The sequence below is a fragment of the Schistocerca nitens genome, chromosome 1, assembly GCF_023898315.1.
Source record: "Schistocerca nitens isolate TAMUIC-IGC-003100 chromosome 1, iqSchNite1.1, whole genome shotgun sequence".
Taxonomy (NCBI): Eukaryota; Metazoa; Arthropoda; class Insecta; order Orthoptera; family Acrididae; genus Schistocerca; species Schistocerca nitens.
In genome coordinates, this window is record NC_064614.1 from 632609585 (window position 1) to 632629704 (window position 20120).

The 20120-nt window shown below is 43.5% G+C and overlaps 1 protein-coding gene across 1 annotated transcript in view; it reads right to left on the reverse strand.

Moving 5' to 3' along the window:
• The window catches only part of LOC126257939 (dentin sialophosphoprotein-like), a 113659-nt gene that overhangs the window by 15132 nt on the left and 78407 nt on the right, over positions 1–20120 (reverse strand). The window contains exon 6 of the mRNA XM_049955603.1: positions 363–429. Within this exon, the coding sequence (XP_049811560.1) occupies positions 363–429 (67 nt within the window). The remainder of the gene's footprint in view (positions 1–362; positions 430–20120) is intronic.

Below are 20120 nucleotides of genomic sequence, written 5' to 3' on the forward strand. Positions count from 1 at the left end.
CAACTGCATGGGACTCATGACTAATAGTCATATAAGAATGCTTTCTACTTAAATTCTCACCTTTGGGGTTTGTTTTGTCAGTGAACCATAGCACAAAAAATGAGAATGATGAGAAGCACTTTTATAACACTTTTTCTGAATTTTCATGAGACTTTATACCTTGTGAAAACATCAGGTACAGCACTATGGCAAATGATACTCCATCAACAGAAGTTTGATTCATAGACGGTAACGTAACAAGTGACACAAATGAGAAAAAAATCAATGTAAGTATACCACATTTATCAACAATTAATGAACACAACTTTATGAACTCCAAACACAAAATACTCAAGACTGTAGGAAAGTTTAGTTTACTTTACCTGCCCAGTTTAACTTCTCCTTGCATAGAAGTATTTTCTCCAGTATTTAATGGTTCTTTTTGGTTACCTGAAAAAAAGTAGTTCTGAAACTATAATTGTGAAGACAAGAAAATGTTAATTTTATTTTAGAGTAAAGTAACTGTCACAAATACGTGACTAGCTAAAGTGAGAAATAAGAAAAAAGAATTACAATGAGTATATCAGCTAAGCCTTTTCAAATTAAATTAAATGTTCAATATAGGGGCTACATTAAATATACATAATCGTTTTTCAAATGTGTTTGTTTTCTGTTATTTTATAAAATTTTTAAATGCTAAATAAATATGGTAAAAAAAAGTGAAATCACAAAATAAAGATACTTCCATCAACTCAGTTACAGTAGTTACATAAAGACAAAATAGTCTAACTATTTCTGAAAATAAAAAGAGGTGATTTTACACTAGGTTGGTTGGTTGGTTGGGTTGTCGGATTAAAGGGACCAGACTGCAATGGTCATCGGTCCCTTTGTCCAAAAACTTAAAACCACCCAAAGAGAATAAAAACGAACAGCAGGAAAGACGTCAGACGACACGGGACAAGAAATACGCCGACAGAGATCAAACAAAACAAATTAAAATCACACAAAGTGTGACGGTGGTTGGCCGAACATAGAGAAAAAAAAAGGAAAAGCCAACCACCGAGAACATATTAAAAACTCAGTTTAAAATCGGAGGCCAAAAGCCAGAATCAACACTAAAAAACAGAAACACTCAGATTAAATGATAAAAACCCCCTGCCAGAATAAAACGTAAAACTAAGCCAGCCACAGCAAGGTCATCAGTTAAAAGGGCAGGGAGCGTGTCAGGCAGTGCGAATGTCTGCCTGAGAACAGCTAAAAGCGAACACTCCAAGAAAATGTGGACCAAAGATAAAATGGAGCCGCAGCGACATAGAGGTGGGTCGTCACGGCGCAATAAGTGGCCGTGGGTCATCCGTGTGTGCCCAATGCGCAGCCAGCATAGGACGACAGACTCTTTGTGAGAGACGCGCAAGGAGGAGTGCCACACAGTCGTCGTCTCCTTGACGGCACGGAGTTTGTTACGGGTGGTCAGACCGCGCCATTCAGCGTCCCAGAGCGAGATAACTTTGCGGCATAAGACCGCCCTCAAATCAAATGACCGGGGGTCCACACAAAGACCACAGAGCGGCCGCAACGGGCAAGAGTACGCAGGGACTCAGGGATAGCCATCACCAGACGAGAACGAGGGAAACACTGGTCGAGAGCTCGTAAACCATTCAGGGAATCGCTACAGATAATGAAGGACTCACCTGAGCAGGAGCGGATATACTCTAGGGCACGAAAGATGGCAACCAGCTCAGCAGTGTAAACGCTGCAGCCATCCTGCAAGGAACGTCGTTCGGAATGGTCCCCTAGAGTTAGCGCATACCCGACATGACCAGCAACCATCGAACCGTCAGTGTAAACAATGCCAGAGCCCTGATACATGGCCAGGATGGAATAAAAGCGGCGGCGGAAGGCCTCTGGAGGGACGGAGTCCTTCGGCCCCAGTGCCAAGTCGAGCCGAAGGCAAGGGCGAGGAATACACCATGGGGGAGTACGCAAAGTGGCCCGGAAAGGAGGTGGAACAGTGAAAACCCTAAGCCTGGAGAGAAGCTCTTTGACGCGGACCGCGATCGTACAACCAGACTGTGGCCGACGTTCTGGCAGATGGACGACCGATTGCGGGAACAGGAGACGATAGTTTGGATGCCCGGGCAAGCTAAAAACATGGGCATCATAAGCGGCCAGCAAATGTTGGCGCTGTAACCGCAGGGGAGGGACACCTGCCTCCACTAGTACGCTGTCCGCAGGGCTGGTGCGGAAGGCACCAGTGGCAAGTCGTATCCCGCTGTGTAGTATTGGGTCCAGTACCCGCAACGCAGATGGGGAAGCGGAGCCATAAGCCAGGCTCCCATAATCCAGACGGGACTGGATTAACGCCTGGTAGAGCCATAACAAGGTAGATCGGTTGGCGCCCCAGCTGGTGTGGCTCAAGCATCGCAGAGCATTGAGATGCCGCCAACACGCCTGTTTAAGCTGCCGAATATGAGGCAGCCAAGTCAACCGGGCATCAAAAAGTACACCCAAAAACCTGTGGGTCTCCACCACAGCAAGAAGTTCGCCGTCAAGATAAAGCCGCGGCGCAGGATGGACCGTTCGGCGCCGGCAGAAATCCATAACGCGGGTCTTGGCAGCCGAAAACTGAAAATCACGCACTACAGCCCAAGACTGCACCTTGCGGATTGCGCCCTGTAGCTGACGTTCAGCAGCTGCAATGCCAATAGAGCTATAGTAAAGGCAGAAGTCGTCAGCATACAGGGAAGCGGAGACAGAATTGCCCACGGCCGCAGCGAGCCCGTTAATGGCTATTAAAAACAGGCATACACTTAAAACAGAACCCTGTGGCACACCGTTCTCCTGGACGTGGGAGGAACTATATGAGGCCGCGACTTGCATGCAGAAGGTACGATATGACAGAAAATTGCGGATAAAAAGCGGCAGAGGACCCCGAAGACCCCATCCATGAAGCGTAGAAATGATGTGATGACGCCATGTCGTATTGTACGCCTTCTGCATGTCGAAAAAGACAGCGACCAGGTGCTAACTGCGGGCAAAGGCAGTACGGATGGCCGACTCCAGGCTCACCAGATTGTTGGTGGCGGAGCGGCCTTTACGGAACCCACCCTGAGACGGAGCCAGAAGGCCCCGAGACTCCAGTACCCAATTCAAGCGCCGGCTCACCATCCGTTCAAGCAACTTGTAAAGAACGTTGGTGAGGCTAATGGGATGGTAGCTGTTCACCTCCAGAGGGGTCTTTCCAGGTTTCAAAACGGGGATGACAATGCATTCCCGCCATTGCGACGGAAACCCCCCCTCGACCCAAAGATGGTTGTAAAGATCGAGGAGGCGCCGCTGGCAGTCCACTGAAAGGTGTTTCAGCATCTGACAGTGGATGCCATCTGGCCCAGGAGTGGTATCAGGGCAAGCGGCTAGGGCACTGCGAAATTCCCACTCACTGAATGGAGCATTGTAAGATTCTGGGTGGTGGGTGCGAAACGAAAGGCTCCGACGTTCCATCCGCTCTTTAATGGAGCGGAAGGCCAGTGGGTAATTGGAAGAAGCGGAACTAAGAGCAAAATGCTCTGCCAAGCTGTTGGCAATTTCGTCGGAGTCTGTACAAACTGCTCCATTCAGTGAGAGCACAGGGACGCTGACAGGGGTCCGATAGCCATAGAGGCGTCGGATCTTGGCCCAGACCTGCGATGGAGAGACATGGAGGCCAATGGTGGACACATACCACTCCCAGCACTCCTGCTTGCTTTGGCGGATAAGGCGGCGGGCCCGCGCACGCAGCCGTTTGAAGGTGATGAGGTTTTCAATGCAGGGATGTTGCTTGTGACGCTGTAGCGCCTGCCGGCGATCTTTAATCGCTGCAGCGATCTCAGGCGACCACCAAGGCACAGTCCGCCGCCGAGGGGACCCAGAGGAACGGGGAATGGCAGATTCGGCAGCAGTAACGATGCCGGTGGTGGCAGATTGAACCACCGCATCAATGTCATCATTAGAGAGAGGCTCAATAGCGGCAGTGGAGGAGAACAAGTCCCAGTCAGCCTTATTCATAGCCCATCTGCTAGGGCGCCCAGAAGAGTGATGCTGTGGTAGTGACAGCAAGATCGGAAAGTGGTCAATACAACACAGGTCGTCATGCACACTCCATTGGACAGACGGTAAGAGGCTAGGGCTACAGATTGAAAGGTCAATGGCGGAGTATGTGCCATGCGCCACACTGAAGTGTGTGAAGGCACCATCATTTAAAATCGAGAGATCGAGCTGCGACAATAAATGCTCAACGGTGGCGCCTCGACCTGTTGCCACTGACCCACCCCACAGAGGGTTATGGGCGTTGAAGTCGCCCAATAGCAAGAAAGGTGGCGGCAATTGGGTTATCAGTGCAGCCAGGACATGCTGCGAGACATCACCATCCGGTGGAAGGTAAAGACTGCAGACGGTAACAGCCTGTGGCGTCCACACCCGAACAGCGACAGCCTCTAAAGGTGTTTGGAGAGGGACAGACTCGCTGTGCAGAGTGTGAAGGACATAGAGGCAGACGCCACCAGACACCCTTTCATATGCTGCTGCCTGGTTCTTATAATAACCCCGATAGCCACGGAGGGCGGGGGTTCGCATTGCTGGAAACCAAGTTTCCTGAAGAGCAATGCAGAAGAAAGGGTGAAGGCTGATAAGTTGGCGGAGCTCAGCTAGATGGTGGAAGAAACCGCTGCAGTTCCACTGGAGGATGGTATTGTCCATGGTGGAGAAAGGCGTGATGGGACTGGGAAGGCAGATTATGCCACTGGGTCACCCGCTGCCTCCGATGGAGCACCCGTGCAAGTGCTATTCATTGCGTCTGAGGGACCGGCGAGATCGAGGTCCTCAGCGGACGCAAGGATCTCCACCTCATTGTCAGACGCAGAGCTTTTAGGTAGCGGTGGAGTAGGTGCCACCGCAGGTGTCTTGGTCTTACGGGTCTTCAAAGTTGTTTTCTCTCGCTGTTCCTTTGGTTGCTGTTGTTGAGATGGCTTATTGGAGTCAGTCTCTGGGACCGAAGAGGATCGCGAAGACCGTCGACCAGCGACCTGTGGCTTCTTCAGCCACTGGTTGGTGTCTGCTGTGCCGCTGGTAGGAACCTGGGAAGGGAGTGACCCAAGGGATCCCTTCCGAGCGAGAGAAGCCAAAGAAGACTTACGCTTCTCCGGCTTAGAAGTGGGGACTGGTGTCCCCAGTGGTTTAGTGGGTGCTGCTCCCGAGGTAGATGGTGTGGGAGCAACAGAGAGAGAAGGGGCCCCCATCGTCAAGGGGGCAGGTGAGGTCCTCTGACTCTGAGAGCTGACTGTATGTCTTGCAGCTGAAGGAGCTGGAGCAGGAGTGACAGTGGAGGCATAAGATGACATCATGCGCACGGGATGTAGCTGTTCAAATTTCCGCTTAGCCTCAGTGTAGGTCAGTCGGTCCAGGGTCTTATATTCCATGATTTTGCGTTCTTTCTGTAAGATACTGCAGTCCGGCGAGCAAGGGGAATGAGGCTCTCCACAGTTGACACAAGACGGGAGGCGGAGCACATGGAGTATCGGGATGAGATGGGCGTCCACAATCTCGACATGTGAGGCTAGAAGTACAGCGAGAGGACATGTGACCGAACTTCCAGCACTTAAAGCACCACATCGGGGGAGGGATATAGGGTTTGACGTCACATCGGTAGACCATCACCTTGACCTTCTCCGGTAATGTATCACCTTCGAAGGCCAAGATGAAGGCACCGGTAGCTACCTGATTGTCCCTCGGACCCCGATGAACGCGCCGGACGAAATGTACACCTTGGCACTCTAAATTGGCGCGCAGCTCGTCACCAGACTGCAAAAGTAGGTCCCGATGGAAAATAATACCCTGGACCATATTTAAACTCTTATGTGGGGTGATGGTAACGTTAACATCCCCCAACTTGTCAAAAGCAAGTAACCTGCGTGACTGGGCAGAGGATGCCGTTTTTATCAAAACTGACCCAGAGCGCATTTTGGACAATCCCTCCACCTCCCCAAACTTGTCCTCTAAATGCTCTACAAAGAACTGAGGCTTCACGGATAGAAACGAGTCACCATCAGCTCTGGTACAGACGAGATACCTGGGCGAATACACGTCAGTCATTCACTGCCTTTCGTTCCTCCCATGGTGTGGCCAGGGATGGGAATGATTTGGGGTCATAAACGTTAGCTTTAAAATGAGCCCTCGAATGCTCAGAGACTGCTGGTGGCTGGCCGCCAGCGAGAGATGATGTACCACGCTTCATTGCGTGTCATCCGCCCTGATGCCACCTACTCCGACCAAGGGCCCTTCCCACGGGCGCCACCCAGCCGCAGCAATAGCCACCTGGCAGGATGGCCATTGCCGGGAGTCCTGATGCCCCAGGGAGATGGGCATCTACTCCTTGGCATACGTGGGGAGTTAACAGCACAGGCATCAGTAGAGCGATCCCTGTGTTGTCAGGGGGCTACAACCAACAGGGTACATGGCGGCCCCACCACAACGGACTGGCTACCGTGCTGGATCTTAAGTGCAAAAATGTCCAAGGTCGTTGTCGCAGTTAAAAGCAACACTGCAGAGTGCAGCGTGGTAATAGCACCCAGGGACGTATCCTCATCCAAGAGCTGGAAAACGAGCGGGACACCATTGCAATGACGAAAAAGCCAGCTAAAAGTCTCAATGCACGATGGATACAGTGCACCATGTAAGGCGCCCTACCCCAATTGGCTCGCTCTTTGGAATAATTTAGAAAGATGGAGGTCAAACCCGAGAGGGGACCATCACATAAGGCCGAAACATTTTTGAGACTCCTTTTAGTCGCCTCTTACGACAGGCAAGAATACCGCGGGCCTATTCTAACCCCCGAACCCGCAGGGGAGATTTTACACTAGGATTTTAGAGACTTGTGTCGTAAGGTAAGTAAACTTCTAGTCTTCCCAAGTCTAGAAAAATTTCTAATAAATGATTATAAAATGAAGGTTACATACTTCAGGGAATAGAGAGAAAAGTGAAGTTCTGCTCTCTCTGTTAAGTACTAAATGTGTAACCAACTGATGTACAGAATTTCTGTTTGGACCAACATTCTGAAATATGTAACACTGAAATGCTTGTAAATAACTACAACCATTAACTGTAGCATATATAGGGTACCTTCAGTGAATTTCCTTTGTCTTTTACTGAAGCAACTAGACTCTTTTCTATTGACCAAGTTTAATGGACATAAAAGCAGTAGTTTAGTGCTTTGAGACTAAACAGTAAATTTTCTCACACATACTACTGGCAACACATACTTGGAAAATTATGTATACACCTACAATCTTGTTTCCGAAGCCAATTTTCCCAAATTTAAGAAATGTCAGAGACTTGATGTTACTATTTATCAGAATTGAACTGACCCCCCATCAAGAAAAAAGGTTAGATCGGTAAACAAAGGAAATGATTAAGGCCTTCAAACCACGTCTCTGAGGTGTAGACTGAGGTCACATCTACAGTAAAAAATGTGTCAATTCAAAGAAAATTTGTTACAATGAAATAACAACAATAAAGAAGGTGGCTTTACAAAAAAAATATAAGAATAAATATAAATAATACAAAAAAGCCAGGAATTACCATGAGAATAAAGATACCTTGCAAACAAAAGTGGACTGGCATATCACATCAAAAAATTTAGGCAACCCTGTCTAAATAAAATATAGGCAAAAAGACTGCAGAACATGATGCCACTGACTAGCACACCTCTAATCGCCTAGCATCACCCTGGTCTTGAAGAGGTTAACCACATCCTCCACCAGGGCTTCAACTACCTCTCACTGTATCCTGTGATGAGGGATATCCTACTCACTGCCCCCCAGGTACAGTTCAATCGCCCACCCAACCTACAGAATATCCTTGTCTATACTTATTCTAACCCTAATCCCTATCCTGCCCCCCACAGATCATTCTCTTGTGGTCAGCCCAGGTGCAACACCTGTCACATACACCCACCCACCATCTCTTACCACAGTCCTGTCATGTCACAGGCATCTCCTGACCAATAAAGGGCAAGTCTACATGGGAAAGCAGCTATGTTGTATACCAGCTATGCTGCAATTACTGTACAGCCATTCTGTGTGGGCATGACAAATAATCAACTGTCTACTCGCATAAATGGCCACTGCAAAACTGTGGCAAACTGCAAACTTGACCATCCAATTGCTGAACGCGTTATACGCCACAACAAAAATGACTTAACAGCTGCTTCTGTAGGTGGGACATTTGGATACTCACCTCCAGCACAAATTTCTCTGAGCTGTGCAGATGTGAGTCTCTCCCCCTCCACCCATTTTTCAACCCATCTCCCTTCTCTCTTCCCTCCCTTTTTGCCTCTTCATCTTTACCTTTCTCTCTTCCTTCTCCCCCTCACTCTGTCTTTCTACATCTCTTTCTGCTCTCAATAGAATCATACATAGTTTTAAATGTTGATATGTAACACACATAGAAATCAAGATGTAACTGCAAAAATCTACGACGACCAATTTTAAACAGGTATGAGCATCTCCCCGGAACTGGAATTGAAGTACAGAAAATCACTGTTTATTTAATAGTAGACGATTCTCAGCTGGATATAATAATTTCAGTGAGCTTTGCAAGTTCTGCCCAGATCAATTAAGTAACATTTTAGCTGTATTCAGTGGTTGTGACAGTCAAGGTTTTCTCCCAGACAAAATGAAAATTTCAATTACAAAACTGCTTTAGAAGAAAGGAGATAAACACAAGTTGCATAATACTGTCCTATTTCTCTTATGAAAACATTCTATAACATCACTGAGAAAGTACTGAATGTCAAAACTGTTACACATCTTGCTGCCATAAGACAATTTTAATTTTTAAAAGGTACATTCGCTAACGAACCAATATTCTTATCCTCAAATGTTTAGTGGAATTCTTAAAAACTATGGTGTTACCAGCTGATACATATCCAGAGCTTACAAAATATTTAATATTATTAATCATAATTGATGTGTTTGGAAAGGCTACAACTATGTCATGCATAATCTGAATCATTATACAAATTACTTCCTGGCAAAAGATATTGGCATGGTTTTCAAAACCACATCATGTAAAAACAACTTGTGCTTTACTCACATGACATAATGAAAGCCTTTGATCAAGGTCTCCAGTAGATGCCATATTTGACTTTGAAAAAGCATTTTAACCAGCACCTACGCTTATTCTCGAAAGTATGATCACATGGGGTACCAAAAAATATTTGTATTTGGAATGAGGATCTGTTGGTAAGGAGGATGCAGCATTTTATCGTCGATGGAAAATTTTCGACAGACACACAAGTGACTTCCAGTGTACCTCAAGGAAGTATGTTGGGACCTTTGCTGTCCATATTGTACAGTGATGACTTGGCAGACAATATTAGTTGTAACATCAGCCTTTCACAACTGATAAAGTCATCTATAATGAAGTACTGTCTGAAAAAACTGCACAAATGCTCAAAAAACTTGATAAAGTTACAAAGTGGTACAAAGACTGACAAATTCCTTTAAAAGTTAATGAATCTAAAATTCAGCACTTCACAAAATGAAAAAAAAAAAGCAAAGTATCCTAAGAAAACAATACCAATGGATCACAACTGATATCAGGCAACTCATTTAAATACCTGGGTGTAACAGTTTGCAGATATGAAATGGAATGATCACATAGATTCTGTTATAGCTAAAGCAAGTAGCAGACTTTGACTCATTGGTAAGATACTGGGAAAATGCAAATCAATTTACAAAGTAAACTGGTTACAAAATGCTCATGTCACTCATCCTACATCACTGATCATGTGAGTGTGACATCAGTACAAATAGGACTACCAGAGCATATTGAATGTATACAAAGAAGGGCAGTTTAAATGGTCAGAGGTTTATAATGGAGATGCTGAAAAACCTGAACTGTCAGATGCTTCAAAAGAGACACCAACTGTTCTTTGAAAGCCTGCTTCTAAAGTTTCAAGAAGCAGCATTAAGTGAGGAATCTGTGAATATTTCACAATTCCATAGATATCAACTGCAATGCTTCTTCCCATGCCCGATATGGGAATAGAGTGGGAAGAAGTCCTAATAAGTGGTACAAAGGGAAATATCATCTGCCATGCAGTTCACAGTATTTTGAAATGTATAAGATTCTTCCAGGATCCATCCTTGTTCCACCCTTGTTTCTCACACCAAGCTGCAAGCATTTAACATCCACTATTGGATAAAAGTCTCTTCTAGACTTTCTGTTTCTAATACATTTGGACTTAATTTGGAAAACTTTATTTAGTTTTCCATAATCCTCCCAGCCACTTTTTATACACTTTATTGATTTATTTTGCTCTTCATTTAGTTGTGATCTCCAGCTGCCTATATACACAAAAATCATCGAGTGGTTCCACGACTTTATTGTTAATTTGTAATTTTATCTTTTGGATATGTTGCTTATGAATTATTGTAGTTTGATTGCAAGAGTCTTTTAAACCAACTTTCAAACAACCTTTATTAAGTTCTTCCACTCACTGATAAAGTTTAACTGCACTAGACATGAACAGTTCAAGTTCTTTCGCAAAAAAAAGTGATTCACAAATATGTTCCATTAGCCTGTGTTCATTTTCTGTTTTCACAGACTAAAGATGTCAAAACTTCCTCTAGGACTGCTGAGAATACTTTCAGTGATGTGGAATTTCCCTGTCCAATTCCTCTTTCAATGTTGAGTGTTTCACTAAAATGAGTCTGCTACCAACTGTAGCACTGATGTCTATACTATTCCGTGTACTAATATACAATGAAACAATGTCTTGTTTCTCAAGAACTGCTAGAACAGATTTTATTGGTACTAAACCAAAAGATTTGTCCTAATCTATGAATACCACCAGATAAAATGATAATTCTTCCTCACTGCTCAGCTGTATAATTTCCTTCATTACTTCCAAATGGTCCACTGTGTTCTATTCACTACTAAAGCCAGGTCGCTGATTTGTCTCATTCAAGTGTAAACATATTGTACATTACAGGTGGGCAGCTGACATGTCTACAGCTTTTCTTGTCTGTATCTTTCCTTGTGAAGGTGAGTAATGATGGATTCTTTTTAGTTTTGGGGAGCCATCTTCTTTCACAACTATTCTTTAAATAATTTTGCAAGTAGTTTCTGGATTACACCACCTTGATCTCTAATCATGTCTACTGAAATATCACGAGCTCTTGGTGCCTTCCTTTTCTTCGGACTCCGAATAACTTCACATGCCTCACACCTGCATGTCATTCATTTTATTATTGGCTATCTGTGTTTTTTTACTCAAGTCAAACTATTATGTTCCTATTACTGTAAGTTTAAATAATATTTTTCCCTGGTTCTATCTGAATCTTTTTTTCTGTTGTTTGCATAAGTACCTTTGCTATAATTGCTTTGTCTATATTGGTATAACCTACATTTTCCATGACAATGAACTTAGGGTATCACATACAATTATGCACTATCTATTCTTGCATAAACTCTCACATCTTACAAGTCTATGATCAACTGTGGTTTAGGAGTGTTACATCCTGTATGACTATTTGATAAAATGTAATCACTTTAATTTTCAGTTCCATATTGGCCTTGCCATGTCCCTTTTCACTTTATTCCCTTCTGCGAGAATGTGTTAAGGATAGAAAATGTGAAGCATGTCCCAAAGTACTGAGCCTCTGATGTTCAAAAGTATTCTTTCCCAACAATGTTGGCAGCACTGTGTTCCAGAACAAGGTGTTGGCAGTAGAATTCACAATAGTTTGTCAAAGTTGGCTGAAAACTCTTGTTTTAACGGCATTTTGAAGTGAGTATCTGTATTCCAAATCATCTGCAAGGTGAGGAGCACAATATGATTTCTCTTTGCAAAAGGAAATGTTCTGTTCCAGATTTTTAATGAAATCGAAACAGTTTATGAGGATATTGTGATGAACCATAACTAATGTTACAAGACGTGTTGTTAGTTTGAAGTTGCCAGAACACATGAACAATGGAATGGGAATCCCTCAATTGTGACTGATAAGATGATGTACAACTTCGAATAAATGATTAGTTGTGACCATCAAATGACTTTAGATAAGATGAACACAATGTTGCATGAAGTCATTACTGAAACACTCAGTTTTCAAAAACTGTGTGTGAGTTACACGCCAAAACAGCTCACATACCAATACGAAGTCAGCATAACTGCGTCTTGATAGGAATTTCTACAGCTCTCCAAACTGAAATCTGAACTATTCTTCTTCTTTCTTGGGACTGGCAAAGAAATGTGGGTGGTCTACTACATACCCGAGAAGAAAAGACAATGTAATGACAACATCCCTCCTCACCACCAATAAAAAATTTGAAATTCTTGTTTCAGCTTTAAATAATCATCGACTTTTTCTTTTGGAATGGTAATGGGATTGGCTTCATTGAATTTCTGCCCCATGGGGAAGAATTAATGCTGCATGGTATGTGAAACCTTAGAAAACCATGGAGGATTATAAAGAACAGAAGGGGAATGCTGATGAAGAGAGTTTGCTTCTTGCAAGAAAATATAAGTCCCCACACAAGCACCACAATACTGCAACTCTTGGATTCATTCGGTTGAGATGTCATTAATCATCCAGCTCAAAACCTTGATTTGCTACCTTCAGATTTTCATCTTGTCATTTCTCTGAAACTGTTTACAAGTGAAAAAGTTCTAACAACGATGAGGTTCAGAATGCTGTCAGAACACTTTTTTGATGGAGATATCAGAAAGCTCATCCATCAGGTCACAATGTGTATTGAAAATGAAAGTGACTATGCTGAAACATAGTGTTTGATGTATTTCATAAATATATTGGCTCTTGGATTTTTAAGCAACTGAGTGCTCTTTATTGCTGGACATTCCTCACAGGTGTCGAGGTAGCAAAAAATCTTAATTGAACTACATATTTGGAGGAGTTATGCCGGGAGTATAAGGAACATAGAAAAAGAAACTATGAGGCTTGTGTATCTGCAAATCATGGCAAGGACATTATTACAGTCATATCAGTGGAATGAACTCAAGGGAGAAACTGCAACAACAAAAGGAAAATTAACAGTTTACATAGAAGTCAGATAACAGTAAATTAACATATGAACTTGTGGGCTTGTCATAATTTAGTGGTTATATAGTCAGAGATGGATTTGAGGAAAGCAAGATACACTTTTGATGGATGTTCACCTCCATCTAGTAAACCAGAGTTACTGTTATTTCGAGCACCGTTAACAACACCATGGAAACCACTTGCAGCATGTGTGTTTAGTCTGATGACTACAGTCAAAACTGGTAATAGCATTGTGAAATGCTCTTGTGAGTGTGTAGAACAAAATATAAAAATAACAAACCCAGGATTTGTCAGAGATTTGACGAATTAGGTGTGGGAATGAAAGGATCTGGTTGTGATTCACCTATGGGTTGGCATAAATCTGACGAGATCAACCTTGTAGGTGACGTGATTGAGGGTTGGTTTCTAGAGAAGGTTTTTAGCATCAGGTATGGCAGCAAATGGGGGAAAATGAGAAATAAGAATGTGTTATGATGGGATATGATTTGAATGAGGGAGAACTTGGAGAACAAAATGCTTGGCAATGTAAAGATCAGATCATAGACTAGGAAGACAGACACAATGGGCAATGGACGATGAGCATCAGTGTAAAGATGTTGGAACGTCCTTCAAGGGAACTGCAAGGAGATGATGAAAGGGGTGTCAGGAACGGAAGGTCACAGTCTGAGAGATGAAATAAGGATCTTCTTCACAATATTACAGGAAAGAGAATCAGAACTCACAGAAACAGGAATATCAGTTTGTATCAGAATTTGTAGAAATTTTTCAGTGCAGGGAAATAATCAGTGGGAAATGTGTATACAAGATTACTAGATGAAGACATAAGAAAGGATTTACTGTGGGAAGATGAGATCAGTATATCTGAGATGAAGTGGCTCTTAGCTGTTACTGAATGTTAAAGGTGAAAGAGAAGGTCCCAGTAGTTAGAGAAAATGTAAAGAATCCCATTTGAATTTATTGTTGGGATTAAAGGGGTCATAGAAACTCCATTTTGTGGTGTGAGAAGTCTTGGGAGCTACAGACAAAGTACATCAGTTTGGAAGTAAATATATTTTAATATAACATGAATAGTAGCAGTCAGACAGCAATTTTTAGTACCACCACAGCTGAACATGGATATCATTATAAGAATGCACTATATAACAAATACCATCTTACCATACTCTGCAGTGAAGGCAATTTTTTGTGCTACAAGGGGTTAAGTTCTATGTACAAGGACCGTCTGGAAAATAAGTACCATTTTGTTCTTCTGCAACTGTACCCCTAGTGTCACAGTTCTGTACATTCACACACACTTCTCTCATTCATTATCTTTACACTGATGCCATTACAGTCAAATTGTTGTGTTTACATTTATTAGTGATAACAAACTGCCTATTGGCTTCTGTCTCGGGTTCTTCGGCCGACGTTCATCTAATGATTTTTCTGACGTTTCGCCAGCACGAGTGGCTGGCATTGTCAAAGCTTCACCCTCCATTGCCGGTGGTGAACTGGAGCCGAGCTCGCGGGCGCAGACTATATGTACCTGGCGCGCCAACGTCCGAGGGCTTCTCCGCGGTCATTTCCGGTGCGGTTCTCCTCTTGCTACCTGCGACGGTCGTTCGCTGCAGTACGGGAAGCCAGGATCCGTTGACCTTAAAGCTTTCCTCTTTCTTGTTCAAACTGTTCGCGTGTTTTTGTATTTCTACAGCTTCTCTGAACAAGCGCTTGTTCAGAGAAGCTGTAGAAATACAAAAACACGCGAACAGTTTGAACAAGAAAGAGGAAAGCCTTAAGGTCAACGGATCCTGGCTTCCCGTACTGCAGCGAACGACCGTCGCAGGTAGCAAGAGGAGAACCGCACCGGAAATGACCGCGGAGAAGCCCTCGGACGTTGGCGCGCCAGGTACATATAGTCTGCGCCCGCGAGCTCGGCTCCAGTTCACCACCGGCAATGGAGGGTGAAGCTTTGACAATGCCAGCCACTCGTGCTGGCGAAACGTCAGAAAAATCATTAGATGAACGTCGGCCGAAGAACCCGAGACAGAAGCCAATAGGCAGTTTGTCAACAAGTGGCCACGAAAGCCTCAACAATTTTGTATTAGTGATAATTCAAAATGTTTAAGACAATCTCTGAGCACACTGACTGAAGTGTATTCTGTAATACAGTTTTTGAATGCAAAGAATGTTCACCATTAGTTTGTAGAGATTTATGGTGAAAACGTAATGACTGATGAAATGTTGTAATGACTGATGGAATGTTGAGAAAGTAGGTGAGACAGTTCAATGGTGGACGAAGCCATGGCTAAAACAGATGGTTCACAATAAGAATGCTCTGTGGTGAGTTCCCACAATTTTCAAAAACTGTTTTGGATGAGATTGTCACCAACTGCTTAAATTTTCGAAAATTATGTTCCCACTGGGTTCTGAAAATGCTTCCGGTGTGTTCTGAAAATGCTTATGGATGTCCACAAAACGAAACAACTTGGCAGTGTTTTGACATTTCTTACCCAATACAGTGATGAGGGGATTGTGACTGGTGATGAAAACTGGGTTTGTCATGTCAATCCAGAATCAAAACACAAGTCAATGGAGTCGAGGCACTCGTGATCCCCTCAAAAAAAACAAAAATTCAAAACAACATTGTCAGCACAAAAAATCATATGCACTGTATTATAGAGCAGCACTGTATTCTAGAGCACACCGGACATTCTGCTTGTCGAGTTCCTCCCCAGCAGTGAAGTCTTCAATGTGATACGATACTGTGAAACACTGATGTGCAATTCAAAACAAAAGCTGTAGAACACTCAGTCAATGCATTGTTTTGCTTTGTGACAATGCATATCTCCATTTTACTGGTGTCACTCAAAAACTTATTCAAGAATTCGGTTGGTAGCAGTTCAATCATCCACCGTACAGCCCCAGATTCGCACCTTATGACTGCTACTTGTTGTTGAACTTTAAGCATGATTTTGGAGGAAAGTGGTTTGACAGCAACAACGACTCAAAAAACGGTGTTCAGCATCGAATCTTCACTGGTTGCATTTTTCTATGAAGAAAAAAAAAGAAAAGTTGCTTTTCTGCTATGACAAATGTCTGAACAATGGTGGCAACCACATAGAAAAACAATTAAAGAAATGCTCTTTCTTGTAAAAATAAATTTTGGTTTAAAAATGATGTTTTATGAGTTTTTTTTTCCAAAACTGTACTTACTTTTTAGATATGACTCATACAGTTTTGAGAAGTTGAAGTTTGAAAAGGAGCGCCTGAATCTGGTTTTAGTGTGTGATCAGCTTTTGGAAGAGCCAACAGGGACTATCTCAGTATGAGAAAATTCAGTTCAAGATATAGTAAGGGATAGTCAAGTAATAAGATAATGTTGGTTGAAAGAGTAGCAGCAGCCCAGTGAAAACAATTGAAAACCTGATGATAATAAATTATTCTTGGATAATCTGGTGACTGTTGAAATGTTTTGATATTAACTCCAAGCTATTTTTGTGTAATCCTCCCAACATCACTGTCGAGGAGAAAGGGACTAGAAGAGTAGTTAGATGGAATGATTAACTGGGGGAGGAGTTACTGAGGAAAGCAATAGCGAATATAACACTATTTTAGTAGCAGCTGAACGTAAGGATAAAAATGTGAGACATGTGTTAGATGTGGGGTTCCAAACATAATAGCTAAAAGAGAGTCCGTAGGCAACGAATAAGTTCATTCAAGTTTTCAGTGAGGTAAAGTTCATGTCAAGTTTGGATTCGGCAGTAGGTGATCCTGAAAGTGCACTGACTTCTTATATGGGAGAAAATCCTTTCTGTGGGAGGCACAGCGTCTCCATCTCGATTCCACTGCCTATACGAGGTGTGGCTAGAAAAAAACCGGACTAGTACTAGTGAAACAATAAAACGAATGCAATAAGGCTGAAAGTCGCGTGGCCTGTCACGTGACTCTCGCTCCGCCTAATGCTCGAGTTTCATCTGCCTCCTGCACTCAGTCTGCCCGTGGCGTCTGTTTTAAGTAGTTGACGTTTTGTCTGTGCGTCGGAAAATGTTGAGTGTACAGAAAGAACAGCGTGTTAACATCAAATTTTGTTTCAAACTAGGAAAATCTGCAAGTGAAACGTTTGTAATGTTACAACAAGTGTACGGCGATGATTGTTTATCGCGAACACAAGTGTTTGAGTGGTTTAAACGATTTAAAGATGGCCGCAAAGATACCAGTGATGACACTCGCACTGACAGACCATTGTCAGCAAAAACTGATGCAAACATTGAAAAAATCGGTAAATCGGTAATCCTTGTCAACTCCTGTTAACTCAGACACTGCTCTGATTGTTAAACGGCGATCTTGTCGAACAAGTTTACCGATTTTTTCAATGTTTGCATCAGTTTTTGCTGACAATGGTCTGCCAGTGCGAGTGTCATCACTGGTGTCTTCGCGGTCATCTTTAAATCGTTTAAACCACTCAAACACTTGTGTTCGCGATAAACAATCATTGCCGTACACTTGTTGTAACATTATAAACGTTTCACTTGCAGATTTTCCTAGTTTGAAACAAAATTTGATGTTAACACGCTGTTCTTTCTGTACACTCAACATTTTCCGACGCACAGACAAAACATCAACTACTTAAAACAGACGCCACGGGCAGTCTGAGTGCAGGAGGCAGATGAAACTCGAGCAGTAGGCGGAGCGAGAGTCACGTGACAGGCCACGCGACTTTCAGCCTTATTGCATTCGTTTTATTGTTTCACCAGTACTAGTCCGGTTTTTTTCTAGCCACACCTCGTATATGTCTCTCTTCCAATGCCTCCTCTCTCACTTACACTGAATCCTTTTGTCTTCTTTTCCTACTGCCACTGTTTCCACCACACCTCTGCAGCTTAAAAATTCGGAGATGGGGGCAGGGGGTCCAACTTATTTACGAGGTGGAATCCAGAATTTTCAGGACTGGTGCTGCCATCTGGAAAGTAGTAGTGAATCTTTCCACCACTAGGTGGTGAGAGCTGCATATCTGATGAGTCAGCGTGTGGACTGGCATTCAGCTGGGAGGTGTTGTGTGTCCACAGTGATTTCTGTAATACTCTGTGTTTGGTGTGTGGCGATTTTACGATGGATCCACGAACAGAACAGTGCATGTGTATAAAATCCTGTGCGAATCTTGGGAAAAGTGCTACGGAGACCCTTGCAATGATTCAACAAGTGTTTGGGGGACAGAGCATGAGCCGTACATGTGTATATGAGTGTCATGCTCAGCTCAGGGCCAACCGTACAGACGTCGAAGATGCTGCTCACACTGGAAGGCCCGTTAGCCGCACAGTGCCAGACATTGTTGCCAAACTTCAACAATTGGTTGGTGCGGATCAACGTCGAACCATTCAAGACCTTGCGGATGAATTGGGTATTGGTCATGGGACATGTCAACGAATGTTGACTGATGAATTGGGCATGCATCATGTCGCTGCAAAATTTGTGCCAAGGATCTTGACTGCCGATCAGAAGGCACTGCGTGTTGATGTGTGCACGGACCTTTATCAGACCGCATCTGACGATCCAACCTTCTTATCACGAGTTATCACTGGCAACGAGAGCTGGATTTATGTTTATGACCCAGAGACAAAGCAACAATCATCCCAGTGAAAGAGCCTGGGCTCTCCAAGACCCAAAAAAGCGAGACAGGTGAAGAGCATGATCATCGTTTTCTTTGATACCAAGGCAATTGTGCACAAAGAATTCATCCCACCCAACTAAATGGTGAATTCCATGTACTGCTGTGACATTTTGCGATGGCTCTGTGAAAACGTGTGGCGACGACGGCCCGAACTTTGGCGTCAAGGGAACTGGCTGCTGCATCACGACAACACACCCTGTCACACGTCCTTGCTCACCAGGACCTTTTTGGCAAAAAACAACATGGTGGTTGTACCCCACCGACCATATTCGCCAGATTTGGCACCTTTCAACTTCGCGCTATTCCCAAAACTGAAACTCAAGTTGAAAGGCCGTCGGTTCGCCACTCTAGAGATGATTCAAGAAGCATTTTTGATGGTGATAAACACCCTCAAAGAACAGGACTTCCAGAAAATGTTTGACCAGTGGCAGAAGCACTGGGACTGGTGTGTACGTGTGGATGGCAACTACTTCAAGGGTGATGGTGACCACTAGACCAAACGTAAGGTTTTCAACAGATGGCAGCACCAGTCCTGAAAACTTTGGACAGCACCTCGTATTCCCCTATACCCGCGTGTTTAAAATTTTGGTCCAAAACACACCATCCCCTGTATCTATGAGTTACATTTCACCAGACTGAGAGGATCCAGTCAATGACTCTCTCTGATTAGCACTGCTGTTTCTCTCTTCCATTGTCACTGTTCTCTCTGCTACTCTCCTGCAGCACAAAAATGCAAAGTATGTTTGTACGTCACAATTTTTGGCAAGGATGGCAAGATGAGGACTGGGGCAGCTAGTTCCCCATTTTTTCTGTCCGAGACTTATAAAGAGGAACATCTGTGCTCTGACAGGAGCATTTTTCCTGTTCTTTCCCTTTTTTCCCTGCTACAGCAGGATATGCTTTACAAAAAACAAAGTCTATATGTCCTTAAAGTTTTGAGTTTATTTATATACTTCAACACATTTATATACCGGGTGGTTATAACCACAGTGCAGCTACTCATGGAGGTCCAGAGAAGGCTGTAATTATCTTATGGTAGTGAAATTTGGTAGACAGGCTAATGCAAGAATGTGGAACCGATGAATCTAGAAAAATGTTAGTTCCAAATTTTGGTCACCAGGTGCAAATCTGGCACTCTACATTGTTTGTTTGACTGTATGACATCCACACTGTCATTTAACAATAAATAAAGTGAGTGAACAGTACAGTTTCAAGAAGAGAGACTGTGTGCAGCTAGTGAAACTATTTTATGTGAACAGGAGCAATTACAGTGCTGCACAGAGTGTTTAACGTCAACTGAAAGGTCCGAGGAGAAGCCCAACATCTTATATGCTTTAAAGAAGATGATAATGTAATTCAGAAACACGAGTGAGCTTGGTGTGGCACCTGTAAGAGGA